We start from the raw sequence: 18,221 nt of genomic DNA on the forward strand, positions 1-18,221 counted from the left end.
TATTACATTATCGGTAAAAATGTTATTACAATATCAGTCAGAATATTTTATTACATTTTTGGTCAAGTTATTACATTATTGGGTTTTATTACATTTTCGATTGAGTTAAGTGCAAATTTGAGTACATTTTCAGGCGTTATTACATTTTCAGTAAATTATTACATTATTGGGTGCTACACTCCTTTATCATCTAAATGGCTCTTCTGCTTATAGAGACCACCAATCAAACTATTTAGAACAAGTATCAATGGATCAGAGCACCTGAGAAACACAGATACATGGGAATCACTGGGGGACAGGAGAGTCCAGGACAAGTCGATGTTTGTGCAGTTACAGAACTTTACAATATACAATAGTACTTTGGGTGGCACTTTTGGTGTTCCCTTCTGGAATTGCTCCCGCCAACAGTGAAATGGAATCTCCACCTTTGCAGATACACATGGTGAAGCAATCACACACACATACCTAGGAAGTCATCAGAGGAAAGGGTCTCAAAGTCCCAGACTTGCATAATGAGGATGGCAGGAATCTTCTGCTCTGTTTTATCCAGGGAGAAAATACTCTCTCTCTTCCTCACCACTACTACCTGCGACAGAGAAGGAAAAAGATGGATGCGTTGGCAATGTGATATTGTTTTGCTCCTATAGGCTTTTACATTAGTCTAACAGCTGGGTTCCAGCAGGGTTCACAAAGTGTGACCCTTCTTCTGTCTGTCTGTCTTTTTGTCTGCACCTTCTCAGCAGGCAGGTAGCTGAAGGGGAATACAAAGCGCCAGTTGAAGTTTCCTTCTCCAGTCAGAGAGTTGTAGTGGACATCTGTCTCCTGACGGTCATCCTCTAAACCTTTCAGCCAGCTACAAAGAAGGATGGATAATAGCAGTGACAACTTATTTCTCTACAAGAAAACAGAATAAGCAAAATTATGAGTCTGACAAATATATGCATTTGGAACAGAGCTTATAGCGACCCCTTGACGTAGATATCACTGGACTGTTGACCCGTCAGAAAGTTGCTGTCCTCCAGAATCACATCTTCAGTGTTCCAGATGATGATACGCAACTCGTACCTGAACACACACACTGGGAGTGTTAGTTTCCCCTTTTCATAAATAAATATTGATCCAAGACTTTTAAGATTGGCCAGCAGGTGGTGCCTTCAGGTGCTGAAAAAGACAGCTCTCACCCTTTTGGTTTTCGAGGTGAAATGTCCACTGATGGTCCCGGATGAGGCATGTCCATGGGAAACATGTCTACCCACATCTGGACCTGACCCTACATACACACATACACACACACAGAAAAAGAATCAAGAACTGTTTCTTGTCTTGAAAGGTGGCCGAGTATCAGTGCTTGTTACAAATATGACTAATTTTTGAGAGTTAAATTGATTTCACTTTCACCCAGCCACTTGTAAACTCAAGGGTGGGGTGTATGGGGGCAATATGGCACCCCATGTTTACAAAACACAGCAAAAGTGTCCTCTTAGACACCACTATGATTGATAAAGCTTGATAAAATGCCCTCTAGAGTGGCCCAGTGTCCAGGACGTTGTGATAAATGCCCCCTAGACTGCCCTCCCAGTGGACAAAACAAGTGCCCTCTCAGTTAAGAAAATGTGAAGTGCCCCCTAGAATGCCGTTTCAGATGTCAAAACGTGAGAAAGTACCCCCTAGAGTGGTCTTCAAGTGGACAAAACGTGATAAAGTGCACTACAACTGTCAGTGTGCTTTTGCCCCAGCACAACCACAATCCATACAGTCTGTGGTGTGGTACAGTTGAGCAAGGCATATTTGACATTGACATATTTAACATTGACATATTTACCTTGGCTTGCCAAGATGCTGCCGAAATGTTATAAAGTATGGCTATCCTACATACTGGGGCTGCACAATAAATCGAAAAATTATTGAAATTGCAATATGGCCAAGTGTAATATCCAAATCGCAGAACCAGAAACTAATTGCAATTTTTTCGAAAAAGGAAAAAGGTTTGCAAAAACTGCATTATAATGAGATATTACAGTCCTGCGAAGATGCTCTGGGCAACAAATCTTGTTCTCCAGATGTAATAAAACATGTTTGTTTGATACAGACACAAGCAAATGGCACATAATTATGATTTTAATTATTTTTCAGAGAATATGAAAATTTTAATACAAAAACGGTCATTCCCGCCAATCATATCTCATATTGTAATCACAATGTCAGTCAAAATAATCGCAATATGACTATTTTACCAAATCGTGCAGCCCTGCTACATAACTGTGGTGTTAGATAAAAATAAATGCATAAAATTGTTGAAAGCTTATTTCTAATAGCACTCTGCTATGGCTGCTATGAATGGGGAAAGCTGTGTTGCAGAGAGAAAAACAACTGACTAAACTGTCTTGAGCCATACAGCAGTCGGTAGTCTGTGGGTGTTGAAATGGGGTCGGAAAATAAGCTTCTGAAAAAATGAAATGGAGTTGCACCCATTACCCAGTAACGTCAAAAAGTACCTGGTCCATGCCGGGCCGAGCCTTGTTGAACAGAGTTCTGGTCTCGATGTGTTCTGGCACCAGCTTGCATCCCACCGCTGGGATTTCCTGCCAGCGGTGCAGGATCTTCAAAGACAGGTGCTCATAGGTCTCCATCGGCTCATCTGAAACATGCACACATCATAATGATTTATGTCACACACACCCCAAAATTGTTATTAAAAATTGACATGCTGTTGTCTATACGATTTAGACTCGATTCGTCAAGACAACAGGCCAGGCCCTGTGTACACACACGTCTTAGGACCTACTCACCCCATTTAGACCTGGTATTAAAATGTGATTTGTATCTGGATAAATTATCAAGATAAGGAAAAACATGGTAATGCAAGGCATAAATGCAAATGGTTGTGAACAAACTGTCTGTTTCAACTGATTTTACCACTGAACTAGTAGCTGCAATATCCAAGAATTTTGAAAGTTGTTGAGTGAGGAGAAATTTAATAAACTGTGTGAAACGGTTGCTGACAGTTCTAAATATCTACCAACATTTAAAAGCTAGGTATCTCAACACTGTTTCAACTGATTTATACTAAATTTATGAAAGAAGACAACGTTTATTTTTGCTAAACATGTTAAATCTTACAGATGCAGTAAACAGTAACTAATATAGACAACTTCTTTGTCGCTTGTGAAGAATGTCCCTCCCTGAAAAACTCTTTTTTTTTTGTGATTTGACTTAGGATAAACTTTACAAATTTGTGAAGCTCTGTCTACAACAAATTCATACTCATTTGAACCTTCTTGTAAATTGGGCAAATGTTAGTTATGTCTTTCTTTGTATTAAAAACACTGTCTATTTGCCAGTGGACGAGAGAGTGGAGAAGTAAGATTTGACAAGTTACTGACACATTATAATCCCAGGTATAACTGACATACTTTGAGCTATCCACTGGTGATCAAATGACCCCGAGACACATGTAATGCCAGGCGTAGCTAAAAAGTAGCTAAAGTGTTACAGAAAGTTCAGATTAAAGATTTTTCATAACTCAGGCCAAGAGAAATATATAGTGTGTGCACCGTCAATCATGAAGAGCGTCTTCCCAGTGAAAACTTTGCCAGCAACAGTGATGCGTCCTGGTCTGAACTGAGGATCTTCCAGACCGTTGTCTCTGCACAGCTTAGACAGCAGCTCTGATGGCTTCAGACAGTCTCTCCAGGCATTATAACCATCACTAACAGACAGACAGAGAGGAGGCACAGTAACTTATTTTTGTATGATTATTAAAAGGCTTTAAAGAAAACTTTGGAAAGGTCTCTCCAAACATGTTAGTCTTTCCTTCGTATTTGTTCGGATGAAAATGACAGCTGCTTGCCAAATATGAGTACAGAGACGAAGAGGGTATGACGTAGGAGTTACTGCAACCAGCTGCATGAATAATTTACATAAATGAAGCAAGCATAAAAATAACTCAAAAGACTTTCTCCCCTTTGGTTCAGTGAAGGAACGTGAGACTTACAGGCTGTACTCAGTAGGGAGTCCACAGGTGACCCTGTGTCGGCTGTAGAATCGGTTCTCCAGGTCGATCCGAGTCTCACCTATCAGGTCATCCCCTCCCACCAAATCATAGTCATAGATAAATACTGACAGCAGAGACTCTTGAGGAAATTTTGCGTGCATCTCAAAAGATCTGGAAGAAGGAGAAACAGCTCGGGAAGTTCTTTGTCAGGCTTTAAACATGAACCTACAGGGGCGTGTTCTAGTTTAAAACATAGAAGTAAGCTGCCAGTCATGTACCTTCCAAACACAGGATTCAGCTGTTTAGGGATGTAGTTGTCTCTGTCTTTGATTTCATTCTTCCCAAGCCGAAGAACAATGTAAGGGTCAGCCTTCCCATCTGGGTCAGCTGGGTGCAGGTTAGATGCCTGAGGAGAGAGAAGAAAACATTACATCATATTAGACCAAGGTAACAGTCTAATTTGAAGATGTTACTGGGGGAACTGTGCAATTATAGTCACATCAATTCATGTGCAGAGAACTACCAAACGAAATTTCGTTCTGTGTAAGCATAAGGACAATAAAGACACTTATAAGAGATAATGCTAGTTAATTAGCTAGCTAATCTACATAGATAGCTAACTATTCAGCAATCATTGTGCTAACATCAGCTTACTCAAGATATGACTGTATGTTCCTCATATGTCCCCGAGCATCATCTTCAAACTTTTGCTCTTTTTTCTATGTAGACAAGCCTAACACAGCACATCTAAGTGCAGTAAACAGGAAAGAAGAAAGTTAGCAGATGTTAGAATACCAAGCTTGCCCAACTGTTATTGTAGCAAAGAGCAAAAACGGCTGAGACTTGTTAGTAGTAATAGTAACTTCAGAAAAACTGAAAGTCCAAAAAAAAAAAAAGACAGTCAATGGCAAGAGACAAATAATTTTTGATTCTATTTGAACTGTGCTATGAATCACATATATGTAGGGGCTACTGAAGTATGTGTTTACTAAGCCTGGTGAAACAAAAAAGGACTATGAACCAAATGAAAGTTCTAAGAAGTGAATGGATGGTAATAATAAATGTTGTACAGATTATAAGTTTGTGATTTTGGCTATAGAAATAAACATTGGCTTGATTTTGCCTAATGTAATGACACAATGGTAATACTCATTATTTTTCTTAATGGAGAGCAGCTCCTGATTCATACTTTAGGTTAATCTGCGAGTCAATCTGATCAAAGATTATAAGGTTTATTTAAAATGCTGGAAACTGGAAATTCATTCAGTCATAATTTCAGGCATCTGAAATCTCTCTGTTTTGTTACTTGTTTGATTCTCAATAGCGTTTTGGGCATTTTTTTCATAATGTTTAGTTACTTAAATATTAACATTTTTCCAGGACTATGGACAGGTATGCTTAGATGCTCCTAACAGCTGTGCATGTGCATTCAGTCTAAATGCAGCTGTGTGTAATAACATGCCTGCTGAACACTTTAAATCTCAAGGAACTGGTTTGATCTTTAAAAATGAGAACGCACAGAGACGATGTAGACCCGTATAAGGACTTGGATCGGGCTGTTGGGAGGGATCCCTCTGTTGACTCTGAAGTGCGCCGTGTCAACGGCATCCTCCCAGTCCTCGTCCTCATCCTCAGTCAGTTTATACAAGCAGAATCGCCCCTGGACAGAAGCATATATGCATTATGGATTGGATCAATAGTTAGGATATTTCAATCTCTGTCATAGCAGAAAGTGTCTGAGGCAGCAAAATGACATTTCAATGCTGACTGGCTGGGCACAAGACTACTGTACAACATGGAAAGCTCCATGAAAGCAGTACAGTACAGCACGGTCCCTGTAACTTTAAACTGTATAGACAAAAAAAAAAATATGTCAGTGTTTCCTAAGGTATAGGAAGGCATAGACAACGTTTCATTCAATCAGTTCACCTTAAATTTGCCAACAAATCTCTCCTCAGTCGCCCCTTCTTCCTCATTGGCTTTCCCTCTGAACAGCTCGTATGTGTTCACCCAGTCGTCAAAAGGCCCAAACTCTGCCTCCAGCTCCTTGTTGTACAGCTGCAGAGAGAATATCAGTGTTACGCGACTGAACATTCCTCTCCCTAAGATATATTGTTGGATTTTAAAATAGCACAACTTTGTAAGATTAAATAGACAATTCCTGCAGGATGCAGTGTCTCAGATCTTAGCTGTCCAGATATAAATTCATCAAATGCAGTGAGTTTGCAAAAACATTCTGAGCTTGTTCAAAGATTATCTATTTATTGGTCTTTTAAAGCAATATTACGTAACTATTCAACACTTAACAGCTTCAAAATCATTTTGATGCTATACTGAATCATGCCTCTGCACCCCGAATACCTGTTCCAGTACTTTGTAATTTGTGTTGAATGGGTATGATCTCAAGTCACACACCACTATCTATGTCACTGATTTTAGTGATACTGGATAATATTTTAGTTGTCTGTCTGATGTCCTCTGGCTGCTTTGTCTCAACTCTGGACAGATAGTTCACAGATAGCTTTACTTGTTGCTTAAGTAACTGCTACTTGCTGCAAATCTTTCATTCTGAACATCTAGTTTGATAGTAAAAACAGAATGCTTATCTATTTTATTGGACTTACAGTATTTGTGATTTGAGTACCTTGAGTGTGGCTAATTTAGTAATTGGACCAAGCTTTGGCTCCAGAACTCCTTTTCCTTTCTGTTTTTTCTTCTTGTCTCCATCCGAGGTGCTGACTGATGAAACAAAGACATAATTTCAGTGGTAAACACTGACACAGAAACGTTGATTTGCATTGTGATGACACAGCGCTACCAGCAGGGAACAAGCTAGATTCAGTCAGTTTTTTTAGTAACATAGGAGACTTTATGCTTTTAAGTGTCACTCAGAATCTTTTGAGTGATATCTGTGATTAAAAGTTCCACTCATCTCCACCAGAAGAAAACCAAGATAAAAGAATTCTCCGTTATAGCATAAAAAGTACCATCGTTCATTAAATGCTGTTTGTCCTTTCAGGAGAATTTGTCAGAAATCTTTCAGTTCTGCCCAGCTGAACCATAAAGAACACCATACAAATCCTTCAAGAATAAAATGATAGGCCACCACTGCTTTATGCAAAAAAAAAGCAGAAGCTGGAGCGTAAAAGCAGTAGCTGCAGGGCAGATCATGCAGTGACAGAACCACACATTCAATACAACAACAGTGTAACATCCTAAACTAGCTCAACAACAGAGCTGTCTATGTAGGGGTTGTGAGAGTTGCGCCACTGAATCGAAAAAGCACACAGTTGTCAAGAAGCGCATTACCAGGCAGCAGATTTCCTCACAGGAAATCAGAATTAACAGAGGCCAAAAATGGCTTCAAAATACTATTTCTGAAGGACTCTTTTAGCTGCATGTCTTTGTCCTTACCCAATGAGTCTATTCCAGCGCTGAGCAAGCCCTGGTATGGTGAAGCTGCAATGCACAACAATATGTGTGTGGGTTGTGGGAGAAATAATGGAATGATCCTTTCTAAGATCACTTTACTCGCAATATTTTAGGACCTCTTCTGTTCAGTATCAATAATTTGTTGACCATCAGTGCTGATGCACAGATACAAATGTATGCAGATGACACAGTCATATATGTTAAATGGCTAACTGGCTATTTCACTCATGTCTGTCTTATCTTTAAATGTGTCCGGAACTGGAGTTATGCATTTCTCAATTAAGTCAACACATTTTAGTGAAAGGAGAAAACATAGAGATTGTTAATAATTTTTAGTATTTAGCCTGATTATTGATTCTAACCTAAATTTTACAAAAATAAATTCTGGGATAATGAAATATAGTCAAACATCTCAATTATAACTGATTATGAAACAGTCTTAATTTATTATTGATGTCTCTATATGACCTACATAAGGTAACGAGACCATCTAAACAAACAAGCCCTGACACTGATAGCCAAACACATAAACAATGATCTGAAACTCACTTTTTCAGGCTTTCAGGCTTTCAGGCTTTTTCGCTTTTCTTTACCTTACCCACAGTGCCCTGACTTTTTGGGGGGAAAATTATTCCTTCTTTCAAAACAAGCACCTATACTTTTCTTAATGCAGGATTGTGGACTGATGTACATGTAGTTAAATGCTCACTGTAATGAAGTACTTGGCCTGCTCATGTTCCACTCATGTATCAGGAAGTAAGTATTGAAGTGTCCCAATAGGCTACACAAAAAAGAGCATTATGACATTGAAGGCAAAAGGGTAGGGTCAGTGGAGAGGAATTTAAAGTGGACAGACGCTGATATTCAGGAATTCATCAAAACACAACCAGCTGTTCACAGATTGCAACGTCACTGACCGAGGTATCATGTGAGAGGAGGTCTCACCTTTTTCAAAGACCTGGGGAAATGGAGAGCCATCCTTCTGTTTGGCCTGGAACACAACCACATGTTCACATTTTCACTTTTAAAAATATTTTTTGATCTTTGGCAATAAAAGTTAAAAATTAGCTACCTCTTTCTCTACAGATGCGTAGTATTTGGACCACCAATCGATGACACATTCTGCTGATTCATCAGCTATGGTCCGCTTCTTCCGTTTGGTGGAACGACCATGAGCTTTCTTTCCATCCTGGGTTTATTAATAATTATTTAATATGCGCATATGTACTTGCAAATAATATTTAGAGAGTGTTGCATGTGATTCATCTAAACATAGTTATTTATGCACAAACTTTCACCTTTTTCTTCTTGGGTTCTTCCTTAGGGGCAGGTGGGGGTGGAGGTGGGACTTCATCCTCCACAGTGATCAGGAAATCCTGATTTGTCAATGGTACAGTTGAACTGGTCTCTCCAGCGTGCTGGGGCAGTCCTGTTGGATGAGAGACAAAGATAATTCTTCCAATGGGATGAGAACAAGATCAAGCAAGCCCAAGTCTACTGGACTGGAGGATCAATTAATCATAATTGTATCATGTGTCACCATAAACATTTGCTACGCTTACATCCAATTTTAACCAATACTTGATTAAATCAAAATGCAAATGAATTTTTTCCATTGACACTTATTTGGGGAAGAAGGTGGGTTGTCAGAGATTGGCCGCAGGTAGGTCGGGCTTTGGCCTGACCCTGAAGATGGTCCATCGTGGGCATGACTTGGCGTTACGTTAGGTGGTAAATGGTAATGGAAATGCATATTAGCGTAGCATTCGAGCCATAGGTGAAATTAATTGAACAGAACTTGATCAGGCAAGTTATTTCCATCTTCATTAAGTATTAATTATATTTTGGAAAAGGCCAGAACAACCTCTCCATCAACCTTTCCTTATGCAATATTTCAAAATTCACATAAAAATACATTAATGGAAACAGCCAATAGTAATGTTATCAATAACACAAGCACATAACTCACACACATATTTATTACCTTCACTGCTTTGTGGTTCTGGTGCCAGGGCTGGTCCAGGGGTGTATGTGTCCTTGGGTGGCTCGGGTGTCTGTATAGGAGCAGGCAGGGCTGGAGGTGGAATGTATTTGAAGGCCTTGAGGTTGTTGATAATGTGGTTTCCAACCAACGTGCTGCGACCAAAAGCCCGCCAATCAACAACAGTGATACTGAGAGGAGGATGGAGGAGTTCATTCTCTGGTAACTCCTAAAAGACAGTAGAGTCAGACTTTTATGTTATAAAGTTACATTCCATGAATTATCCAATAAATTAACCAATTCACTGGCCAGACTTGATCCAGGGACACCGGAGTTAATAGCCAAAAGTATGTAGACACCTGAATATTACACCCATATGTGATTGTTGAACATCTCATTCCAAACCATTGGACAACTGTTTTTCCATCAAATTTGTAACCTGTCTGTAGGGATTTATTTGCCATTGAGCCACAAGATCTTTCAGATGGTCCAACACTAATGTTGTGTGATAAGGTCTGGCTTATAGTTTGTGTTTCAGATCATCCGGGTTGGATGGGGTTAAGGTTAGAGATCTGTGCAGGCCACAAGCACATTACTGTCTAGATACACTTAGCCATATAATGCATGCAGACCAGTGGCCTCCAAGACTCCCCATGATTAAGATTTGCAGCATTGAGTGTTTTGCCATGCTGTACTTAGGTAATGATTCACTGTAAATGCTTTTGGTCTTACCAGCTCTATGGCATCAACCAGCGTGGTGAAGTTTGGGTTGGACTTGTACTTCTGAATGACGGAGGAACGCAGTGTTTTCCCTGCACACTCTATAAAGACCTAGAGAAAGAGAGGGAAGGGTTTTATTTGTCAATTTCGTGAGGGTTTTTACTGTTTTTCATCATTTGAGTTTCACATTCTCCTGATTTTGTCTTTCTTCTAATGCAAAAACTAACTTGGTATCAGGATCCTTTTGACCAATTGACCCTTCCAAAGTCCCACCCTGCTCTGGGCTACAATATTAGTTGAGAAAACTTGGCACCTCTGTCAGCTTTCTCCTTTTACAATACAAGTGACATATATAATCAAATTAGCTAATGTTAGCAAAAAGCTAACTAACTGCCTAGTTGGTGATTGATGGAGATTAGTTAGCTAGTTAGCTTGCATTTTGCTAACATTAGCTAACTTAAGATGTGAATATGTGCTGCTTTTACAGCTCCCCCAGCAGTCTTCAAACCATCCTCAAAAAGCGGTTTTCTTTTCAGCATAAACAAGCTTACAACATTTAAGCACAGAGGAGAGGAGAGAGTCGACCGAGGTTCTGCCAGGTACCAAGCTTGATTCACTGTAATTGGGGCACCATTGTTTCTCACGTTTTTCTGTTTAGAGATTTTGATGCATCTCTTGGGGCAAGTTGTGATTTGTAATCATTGAACCAACTCACTCTTGGCAGTTAAGCCAAGATGAAATACTCATTCAGCAGCCACAGAGATCCATCCATTCACATCTTAAAATATGGACTCCCATGGAAACAGAGCCCTAAAATCAGACACCGCTTGTTCATCTCATGTGTGTATGTGGGTATGTTTGTGTGTGTATGTATATGTGTGTACCTGTGGACGATCAACAGACAGGAACTGAACCTTCTTCAGTTCCCTCAGACCCCAGAATAACACCTGGTGGAGAGACACACACACACAAAGGTTTGTTATAGCTTGGGTTGGATTAGTCAGCCAAATGTGTTTTGTTTGTTAAATTACTGTCATACCTGTCAGCTTCCCAAGAGAAAAAACATCACCTCAAATGGCAGTGGGATGTTCATAATAAATGAGTTAAGCGTCATGCTGAGAGTTGTCTAATGACAAGACAGCTCAGTTTAGCTGTTAACCATTTTCAGTGGTGTAAATCAATCTGGATCGATGTATTGATCCAATGATCACCAATCCAGTAGCACTGATGTGAAACCAATGATCCATATTTTTATCTTAAAGATACGCCATTTGTTTTGAAATTGTCACGGCACACCTGTGTCACCTTTTCTGTCCAAGCGCACTTCCTTGTTAATCACTCAAACATTGCTAAGACCAGACAAATAACGGCAAGTAGCCAAGAATAAGATGATCATGATGATGGAAATGCAAACAAGGCCGTTATGAAATAAACTACTAAGTTTTTCAATTTTAAAGTTTTTTTAATGTTCTTGTTAAGCCATGTTTTATGTGTGTTGGAGTCATTTTAAATTTAACTTTACTGCACCTTAATGGTTGTAATTATTTGCACTCATTTACTTTCATGGCCAAAAGCAGAAAAGAACTGAGTGGCAGCTTCTTCTGTAACTGTTTGTGTTAAATTGGCATACAATATCGTCTCATATTGATTGCAGGCCTCTGAACTGAATCAAATTGAAGTCATATCATGGCAGACTTATCATATCAGCAAATATTGTTGTCCACACAATCTATATATTGTACTGTGATGAAACTTGATTTAGATCCCCAGCAGTCACCAGATGAAACAAAACATTTTTTTCCAGAAAAGGTCTAAAAATGGGTTCCGCCAAACCTCCAGCCTGTAGGTGCTGAGAACAGGCCTGATGTTGGCAGGAACTGTGTAGATGCCTCCTTCCTGTTCCTCTAACGCCGGCAGACTGTGCTCTCCAGACTCTGGGATCTACACACACATTCATCACAATGATACTTTTATTATTATCAGTCCCTCATTCTGTATCCTGCAATCATGACGGAAACTGAATGTGTTTTTGAAATGGCCATCACTGACCTGCAGCAGTTCAAATGCAGCCAGCAGGTCTCCTCCTGACTGGCTGCCGCAGTGCAGCGGACTGTACTGCAGAGTTGGAGGTGCGTAGGCATCAGAGGCCAGGCGGACTTCAGGCACCGCCACTGTGGCTCCCAGATATTCCGCCTTACCCTGCGCATGACAGGGGACAAAAAGAGAGAGGTCACAAGTTCAATTTAAGTCAGCTGCTAAAACAGTGATTAAAATATTTGATTTGACTAACCCATGCCATCTGACCCAACTACATTGAATTACCAGTGCGTCATCGTCGTACACCTCGATGAGAATGCGTGGTGGCTCCTGCTGAATGAGCTGCAGATCACCACTCAGCAGCAGGCGGCTCATCAGCAAAGACTGATTCCATGTAGGACTGAGAGTCTGACTGATGATCTGACAGCAACACACACACACACACACACACACACACACACACACACACACACACACACAGAAGGAGAATAGAAGAACAAACAAATAAACAAATCAGACCTGGAGACCCAATCTATCTATCTGTGTATCTAAATCTATGTAGCTCTATATATATCTATATATATATATTTATATTTGCAATCATCAGTGTAAAAGTCTCTACTAAAAATAATTTCATTAAGGCCACACACTGCAGTCTAATCCAGGAAGCTAGATGACCAGTATCCCAGATATCACACACACAGACACTTACATTGGTGGTTTGGCTGTGTGACAGATAGGTGACTCGAGCAAAAGGGTCAGACAGGCCTGAGGTGTCTGCAGCGATCAGTCCACGTGCCTGATACATGTGGCACCTCAGTTGGAACTGATGCTGCTCTGGAGACAGAGAGACAACATAACAAGTAGTTTTACTTTTAAGGCATCAGTTCAGTCACTTCACATAATTTTTAATTTACCATTAGTGGTATCTAGTGTAACTTCACTTGGAAACCTGCTTTAAACCTAATGTAACTGTGAACTGAACAGAAGCAAAAACTAAAGACAGAATTAGTTGTAGTATCTTAGCCATTGACTTCCATTGTATGGTCAACACTGACCTCCACTGTGGTCCAGTTGGTGGTCAAAAAGAAGCCAAAAGCAGTAAGCAATCGCAGTGTAAAAAATAACCACAGGCTGAATCTCACTGTCCATCCTGTGGGCTTGAGGTCTTCACAGATCCACCCAAGCCCCAGGCTCCAAAAACTGAGCCACAATCAGCTCAGATCGGCTCAGATCCATGTTTTATACGGTCAGTTGGGTCTGGGTTGGGTTTTGTTCTATCATCACGGGTCGTGGGTCTCTTTAACATTATGTATAACACCTGAGTGTATCTGAGAAGATCCAACTGTGATTAGACAGTTCTGATCATAATAGAAGTACTGTCACAAGTGGATTATCCATGCTGTTTCCATGAGAGGTATAACAAAACCTTGATGTATTTTATACAATTTTTTGGCAAGGAAGATGTGTCACAACACTTACATTAGGTCAGGTAAAAGTTGTGTTTCGGCAACTTGTAAATTAACTTATATATACATTACATCATACATTTCTCAGGTTCTTGAGTACAAAGTCCCATTTTTCTAACAATAGACAGGTTCAATCTGGATCTGGGCATTACATTTCATTACATTTTGGGTTTGGAAGCAAATTTTTGGCCCTGAGAAGACCTCATATTTGGACAGCCCTTAGCACTCACAGACGTCCAGGGAACATGCTCATGAAGTCTGTGAGTCTGTGAAGTCCAGACATTTGGATTCAGTCACACAAATAGAAGGGTTGTTATAATCTGACTGTCTCTCACCTGTGCCAAGCAGGTATTTTGGGGGATTGCTGGCATCAGCGCTCCCTGTAGCCGGACTGAATCCTGCAGGTAGGTCATCCAGCATGTGGTTGGAGTCCAAACAGTTTCCAAACCACAGATAGACATCCAGTTTCGCTTGGACTGACAAGCCTGCAACGCGCTTCCCTGGAGGCTACACAAACACAAACACACACGTGTATGTATCAGTTTCTCTCGACCAGTGTTCCTACACTGAAGCATACTTAGGTTTCAACTTCTGTGCATGTGTGTATTTACCTTTAGAAACAGTGTTATTATCCTGCCACAGAGGGTTCCTCGGGCCTCCTGGTTGCTGGAGAACAACAGGTCTCTGGCTCGGATTCGAGCGTATGCAACGCGCTTATTGTTGCTTAGCAACCACACAAAGATGTCGGGCACTGTGTGCTGTGGCTGCATGATTCAAAGGTGCCAGATAAATCAAGAAAACAGAAATGAAGAATCACACAAACTGTCATGATTCACATAAAACACACAGACACAGGATGAGTCCCCTACCTCCTCTACTAAAAAGCGTAGTTTGTGCGTGAGTTTTGTTGCACCCTGCAGCATTTCTTTCATCCCACCAGCTTTTCTCTTCCTCTCTACCAAGGACTGGGCCTCTCCTATCATACTCTCCTGCAACAAACACACACACACAAACACGATGCATGATTCCTGCACATCCTTGGTGTAAATGCTCTGTGCCTGATATTACATATTACATGAACTGCTAGAAAACCACCCATGCCTCATCTTCAGTGATGATAAATGTATGGTTACACTGAAACCGTGGTTCTCTGAGTGAAGATGCTATCTCTCCAGCTTTCAGGCAGCTCAGGGAAAGCAGTCCAAATGAATTACAATCCATAAATTCATTCTACTGTAAACAGACTAAGAAAACTTGATAACTTGTTTTAATGTAACAGATAAACAAATTAGTGACATCTTTTTTTCCCCCAGAAAAGATGAATCTGATTTAAGTTTTTGGTGAAGGGGCTGGCCCAACCCGTTGTCATCCCAACTCATCACATACCAAAGTTTTGCCACACCCCTCAGTATCTCATACAGGCATACAAGTTACCCTTTAGCCACATTATCTGAAGCTGCCAGAAAGGCTATTTAACAGGTGGTATGTGCTGTGAAACGGTCACAGTTTAGGTAGGTTTAGGATAAGACACTGTTTGGGCTTACAATAAGTGCATTACTTTTCATATGACATGAGGCCACTTGCAAGACAAAAGTCACACTATGCAAGTCATGTGATGCACATAAGAATAACATTAGTTTTGTGTTTCTTTCAGCTATCCACCCCACCTCCTCCATATGCAGACTTCCTCTTTACACTACATCAAAAGCCTGACACGTCTTATACAGCCGCTAACAGGTACTGTGCACATCTTGATGAGTCGCTGCGGTGAAAAAGCGTTGGCATCTGATGAGTTGGAAAAGAGAACAGGCTGACTTGCCACACTGAACAGCCCTATTTGATTAAAAAGATGCTTTACATGAATCTTACACAACTGAATGTGGTCAAACAATTAACTGAAAAACATTTTTAACAACATGTATGGACACATGTTAAGGTACAAGTGCTTCATTTAATTTCAAGTGCGTTGGCAAAATAAACATTGACCCATTCAAGAAACACTTAGCAGCAAAATGTTTTGCTTTCAGTATTTTTAAGACTTGAAGATCTGTGTGTGGGAAAATGGCTAAGAAAGACAGACTGACCTGACCTGTTTATATTTAAGGAGGTATTTTCTGTGTGAGTATATGCGTGTGCTTGTGTGTATGTCAGATTTTCCCACCAGCTCCTGTTTACACATGGTGAGGCGTTTCTTGTCCAGCTGCGTCAGGTAGCTCGACTTAAGCTCCGCCTTCAACTTGGCCTCTGCTGCTGCTATGAAACTCCTGCAGAAAAACAGACCACATATGAATGCTGCTGTTATTTTGGTAAGGAGGCTCCGTGAGCTACCATCTCAGTGATGCTCATCATCAGCTGGTGAAAAGAAGCAGCTGGTGACACCATGCATCATGTCTGTCTACACTCTCCACCAGACAACAGTAGAATTTAGAGTCCAGCATCAGATTTCACCCACAGCCACCAGTGGAACATTAGGTGTGCTGCCCAGTATGAGACTGCATCATGCTTTAATCATATACTCCACAGTAACTTTTACTTGTAGGCAGAAACCAGGAGCAGACCAAACTGACCTTGTGGGTCTCCATGTGTGCAGTCCCTCCATAGCCATTATAATCCTGACTTGTAATGACATATTTGACACACATACACACCTACTAATTGAACAGGTGGAGACTTATTTTGGGAATGACAATTAAAAACATAAGTTGATGCTTTTTTTCTGGATAAATATCACATATCAACTGCCAACAACGGTACTGAGATGTCAAGGATTGAAATGAGCTCAGTAGAGCAGGTTTAAGTCATAGCCACACTATGTCCTGTAAAAGTCAAATACTGCCCTGAGATCCCAGGCAGTGAAGTGCTGTTGAATATATTCATTAACAAAAATTCTGGTTTGGAGCAGCTCCTAATTTTAATGTCATTTGATGATTAGATTGCAGCTTTGGAGATCATTTGGATTCTTATGTTTCTAAATTAAGAACAATAGAGATAAGAATGAGAAGCCTGTTGTCAAAAAAAATCATCAAAATGCACTTTTAGAAATATGTAAGTTGTGAGCATTCAGAAATTAGTCGGCAAACTGCAGTTCAAATAGCGAGTTGGAGCCATAAACGGTATATTAAATAGGTTGAATTCTACACCTACGCTTTTAATGATTTCTTAAGACACATAAACAGATACTCATTTAGCCAACATTCAGCATTAATTTGAACTCTGATAAACATGAAATAGGAAAACAAAAACAGTTATTCTGGCCCAGAATTTCAAAGGAGAACATACTGGCTGTATAGTAGTTGTTGGAGAAGCCAGTATTTCAACTTAGTTTCTTCTCTGATGACATATTATGGTCATTTTATGATTTAGTACAGTAAATATTTTAATTGTCATGTAATACAGTGACAGCAAATTTCTATAAAAAGCTACATAAAGTTACAGATTGTTAATGTTTTTCTTTAAAAACAGCGTAAAGCAGCGTATAATGCAGTGCACTTCAGTCTTTCCTACTAGTGAGACACATTATGATTAGATTGTCTGAATACCTGGCATCCATACAGAACTCTTTGAGGATGGTTTTGAGCATAGGCTCTGCACCTGGATCTGACTTTCTGTGTAGCTCTGCTGCACTGGCTACACCCTCCTCCTAGAAGACAACAAAATATGTATACACACACACACACACACACACACACACACACACACACACACACACACACACATATATACAGACATATTTTAGTAGGATAGGCATGGAAGCTGCTAGAGTTTTACAGTTTGGTTGTTGAAAGACAGAGTGCATGGTGCTGAGCATGTACGTACAAACAGAACAGCTATAGTCTCCAGCATGTTAGAGTGGAACAGTCGGTAGGTTCTGTCCTCCCAGTGACTCAGCACATGAATACACGGCTTCTGCTTCTCCAGGGGCAGATACATGTAGTACCTGAGTATACCCACAGAGACACACAGTTATCCACACAGTGGATGCTGGAAGACTCAAGAAAACAATGAAGAGGAATAGAATAGAATAGAATAGAATAGAATAGAATAGAATAGAATAGAATAGAATTGAATCACTATCATGCTCCCCTTCTCAGTTCAATATATTCAGGGGTATTTCTTCCATAGTTTTACTTGGTAGGGCCAGTAGCTTATAGTAGCCAATGTTAGCAAACTTTAATATTGCTAAGACAGTAAATGTAGTGTGTACACAGCAACATAAATATCTTAGGCTCAACAGAGCATCAAAAATCAAACAACAGCATGACTCAACCTGTTTCCCTCAACGATGAGTGGTTTCTCTGCAGGTGTGGTGGATGTAGTGGTCGTAGGGGTTTCCTGAGGCCCCCTGGGTAGCAGGGGTGAAGATGGGGAGGTAGGGGGAGAGTCGCTGCTGTCTGGGACGTCCAGCACTTTTCTCCTCCGACTGAGAGCAGGACTAGGGGCAGGGATGCTGGGCTGGCCTGCAGGCTCCAACACATTACCATAGTTACCTGAGGAAGGAAACATAAGTAGAAGAGGGTTTCTTCATGTAACACCAGCCACATAAACACAAACCAGGAAAACAGAACAGGTTATATTATGAGTAAATCCT

The 18,221-nt window shown here is 40.4% G+C and overlaps 1 protein-coding gene across 1 annotated transcript in view; it reads right to left on the reverse strand.

The window, feature by feature from the left end:
* fer1l6 (fer-1 like family member 6) overlaps positions 1–18,221 on the reverse strand; it is a 72,697-nt gene that overhangs the window by 41,829 nt on the left and 12,647 nt on the right. Inside the window, exons 15-43 of the mRNA XM_084724603.1 lie at positions 17,901–18,120; positions 17,450–17,570; positions 17,173–17,273; positions 15,795–15,897; positions 14,503–14,622; positions 14,245–14,397; positions 13,969–14,140; positions 12,877–13,001; positions 12,450–12,584; positions 12,177–12,326; positions 11,961–12,068; positions 11,012–11,074; positions 10,140–10,238; positions 9,411–9,636; positions 8,725–8,855; positions 8,499–8,615; positions 8,372–8,417; positions 7,409–7,453; positions 6,639–6,733; positions 5,924–6,052; positions 5,514–5,654; positions 4,273–4,400; positions 3,995–4,165; positions 3,555–3,709; positions 2,496–2,638; positions 1,182–1,270; positions 967–1,065; positions 733–853; positions 466–586 (exon numbers count right to left, since the gene is read on the reverse strand). Coding sequence (XP_084580729.1) covers positions 466–586; positions 733–853; positions 967–1,065; positions 1,182–1,270; positions 2,496–2,638; positions 3,555–3,709; positions 3,995–4,165; positions 4,273–4,400; positions 5,514–5,654; positions 5,924–6,052; positions 6,639–6,733; positions 7,409–7,453; positions 8,372–8,417; positions 8,499–8,615; positions 8,725–8,855; positions 9,411–9,636; positions 10,140–10,238; positions 11,012–11,074; positions 11,961–12,068; positions 12,177–12,326; positions 12,450–12,584; positions 12,877–13,001; positions 13,969–14,140; positions 14,245–14,397; positions 14,503–14,622; positions 15,795–15,897; positions 17,173–17,273; positions 17,450–17,570; positions 17,901–18,120 — 3,627 coding nt within the window. The remainder of the gene's footprint in view (positions 1–465; positions 587–732; positions 854–966; positions 1,066–1,181; positions 1,271–2,495; positions 2,639–3,554; positions 3,710–3,994; positions 4,166–4,272; positions 4,401–5,513; positions 5,655–5,923; positions 6,053–6,638; positions 6,734–7,408; positions 7,454–8,371; positions 8,418–8,498; positions 8,616–8,724; positions 8,856–9,410; positions 9,637–10,139; positions 10,239–11,011; positions 11,075–11,960; positions 12,069–12,176; positions 12,327–12,449; positions 12,585–12,876; positions 13,002–13,968; positions 14,141–14,244; positions 14,398–14,502; positions 14,623–15,794; positions 15,898–17,172; positions 17,274–17,449; positions 17,571–17,900; positions 18,121–18,221) is intronic.

Source organism: Lutjanus erythropterus, chromosome 8 (assembly GCF_056507025.1).
Source record: "Lutjanus erythropterus isolate fLutEry1 chromosome 8, fLutEry1.hap2, whole genome shotgun sequence".
Lineage (NCBI taxonomy): Eukaryota > Metazoa > Chordata > Actinopteri > Lutjaniformes > Lutjanidae > Lutjanus > Lutjanus erythropterus.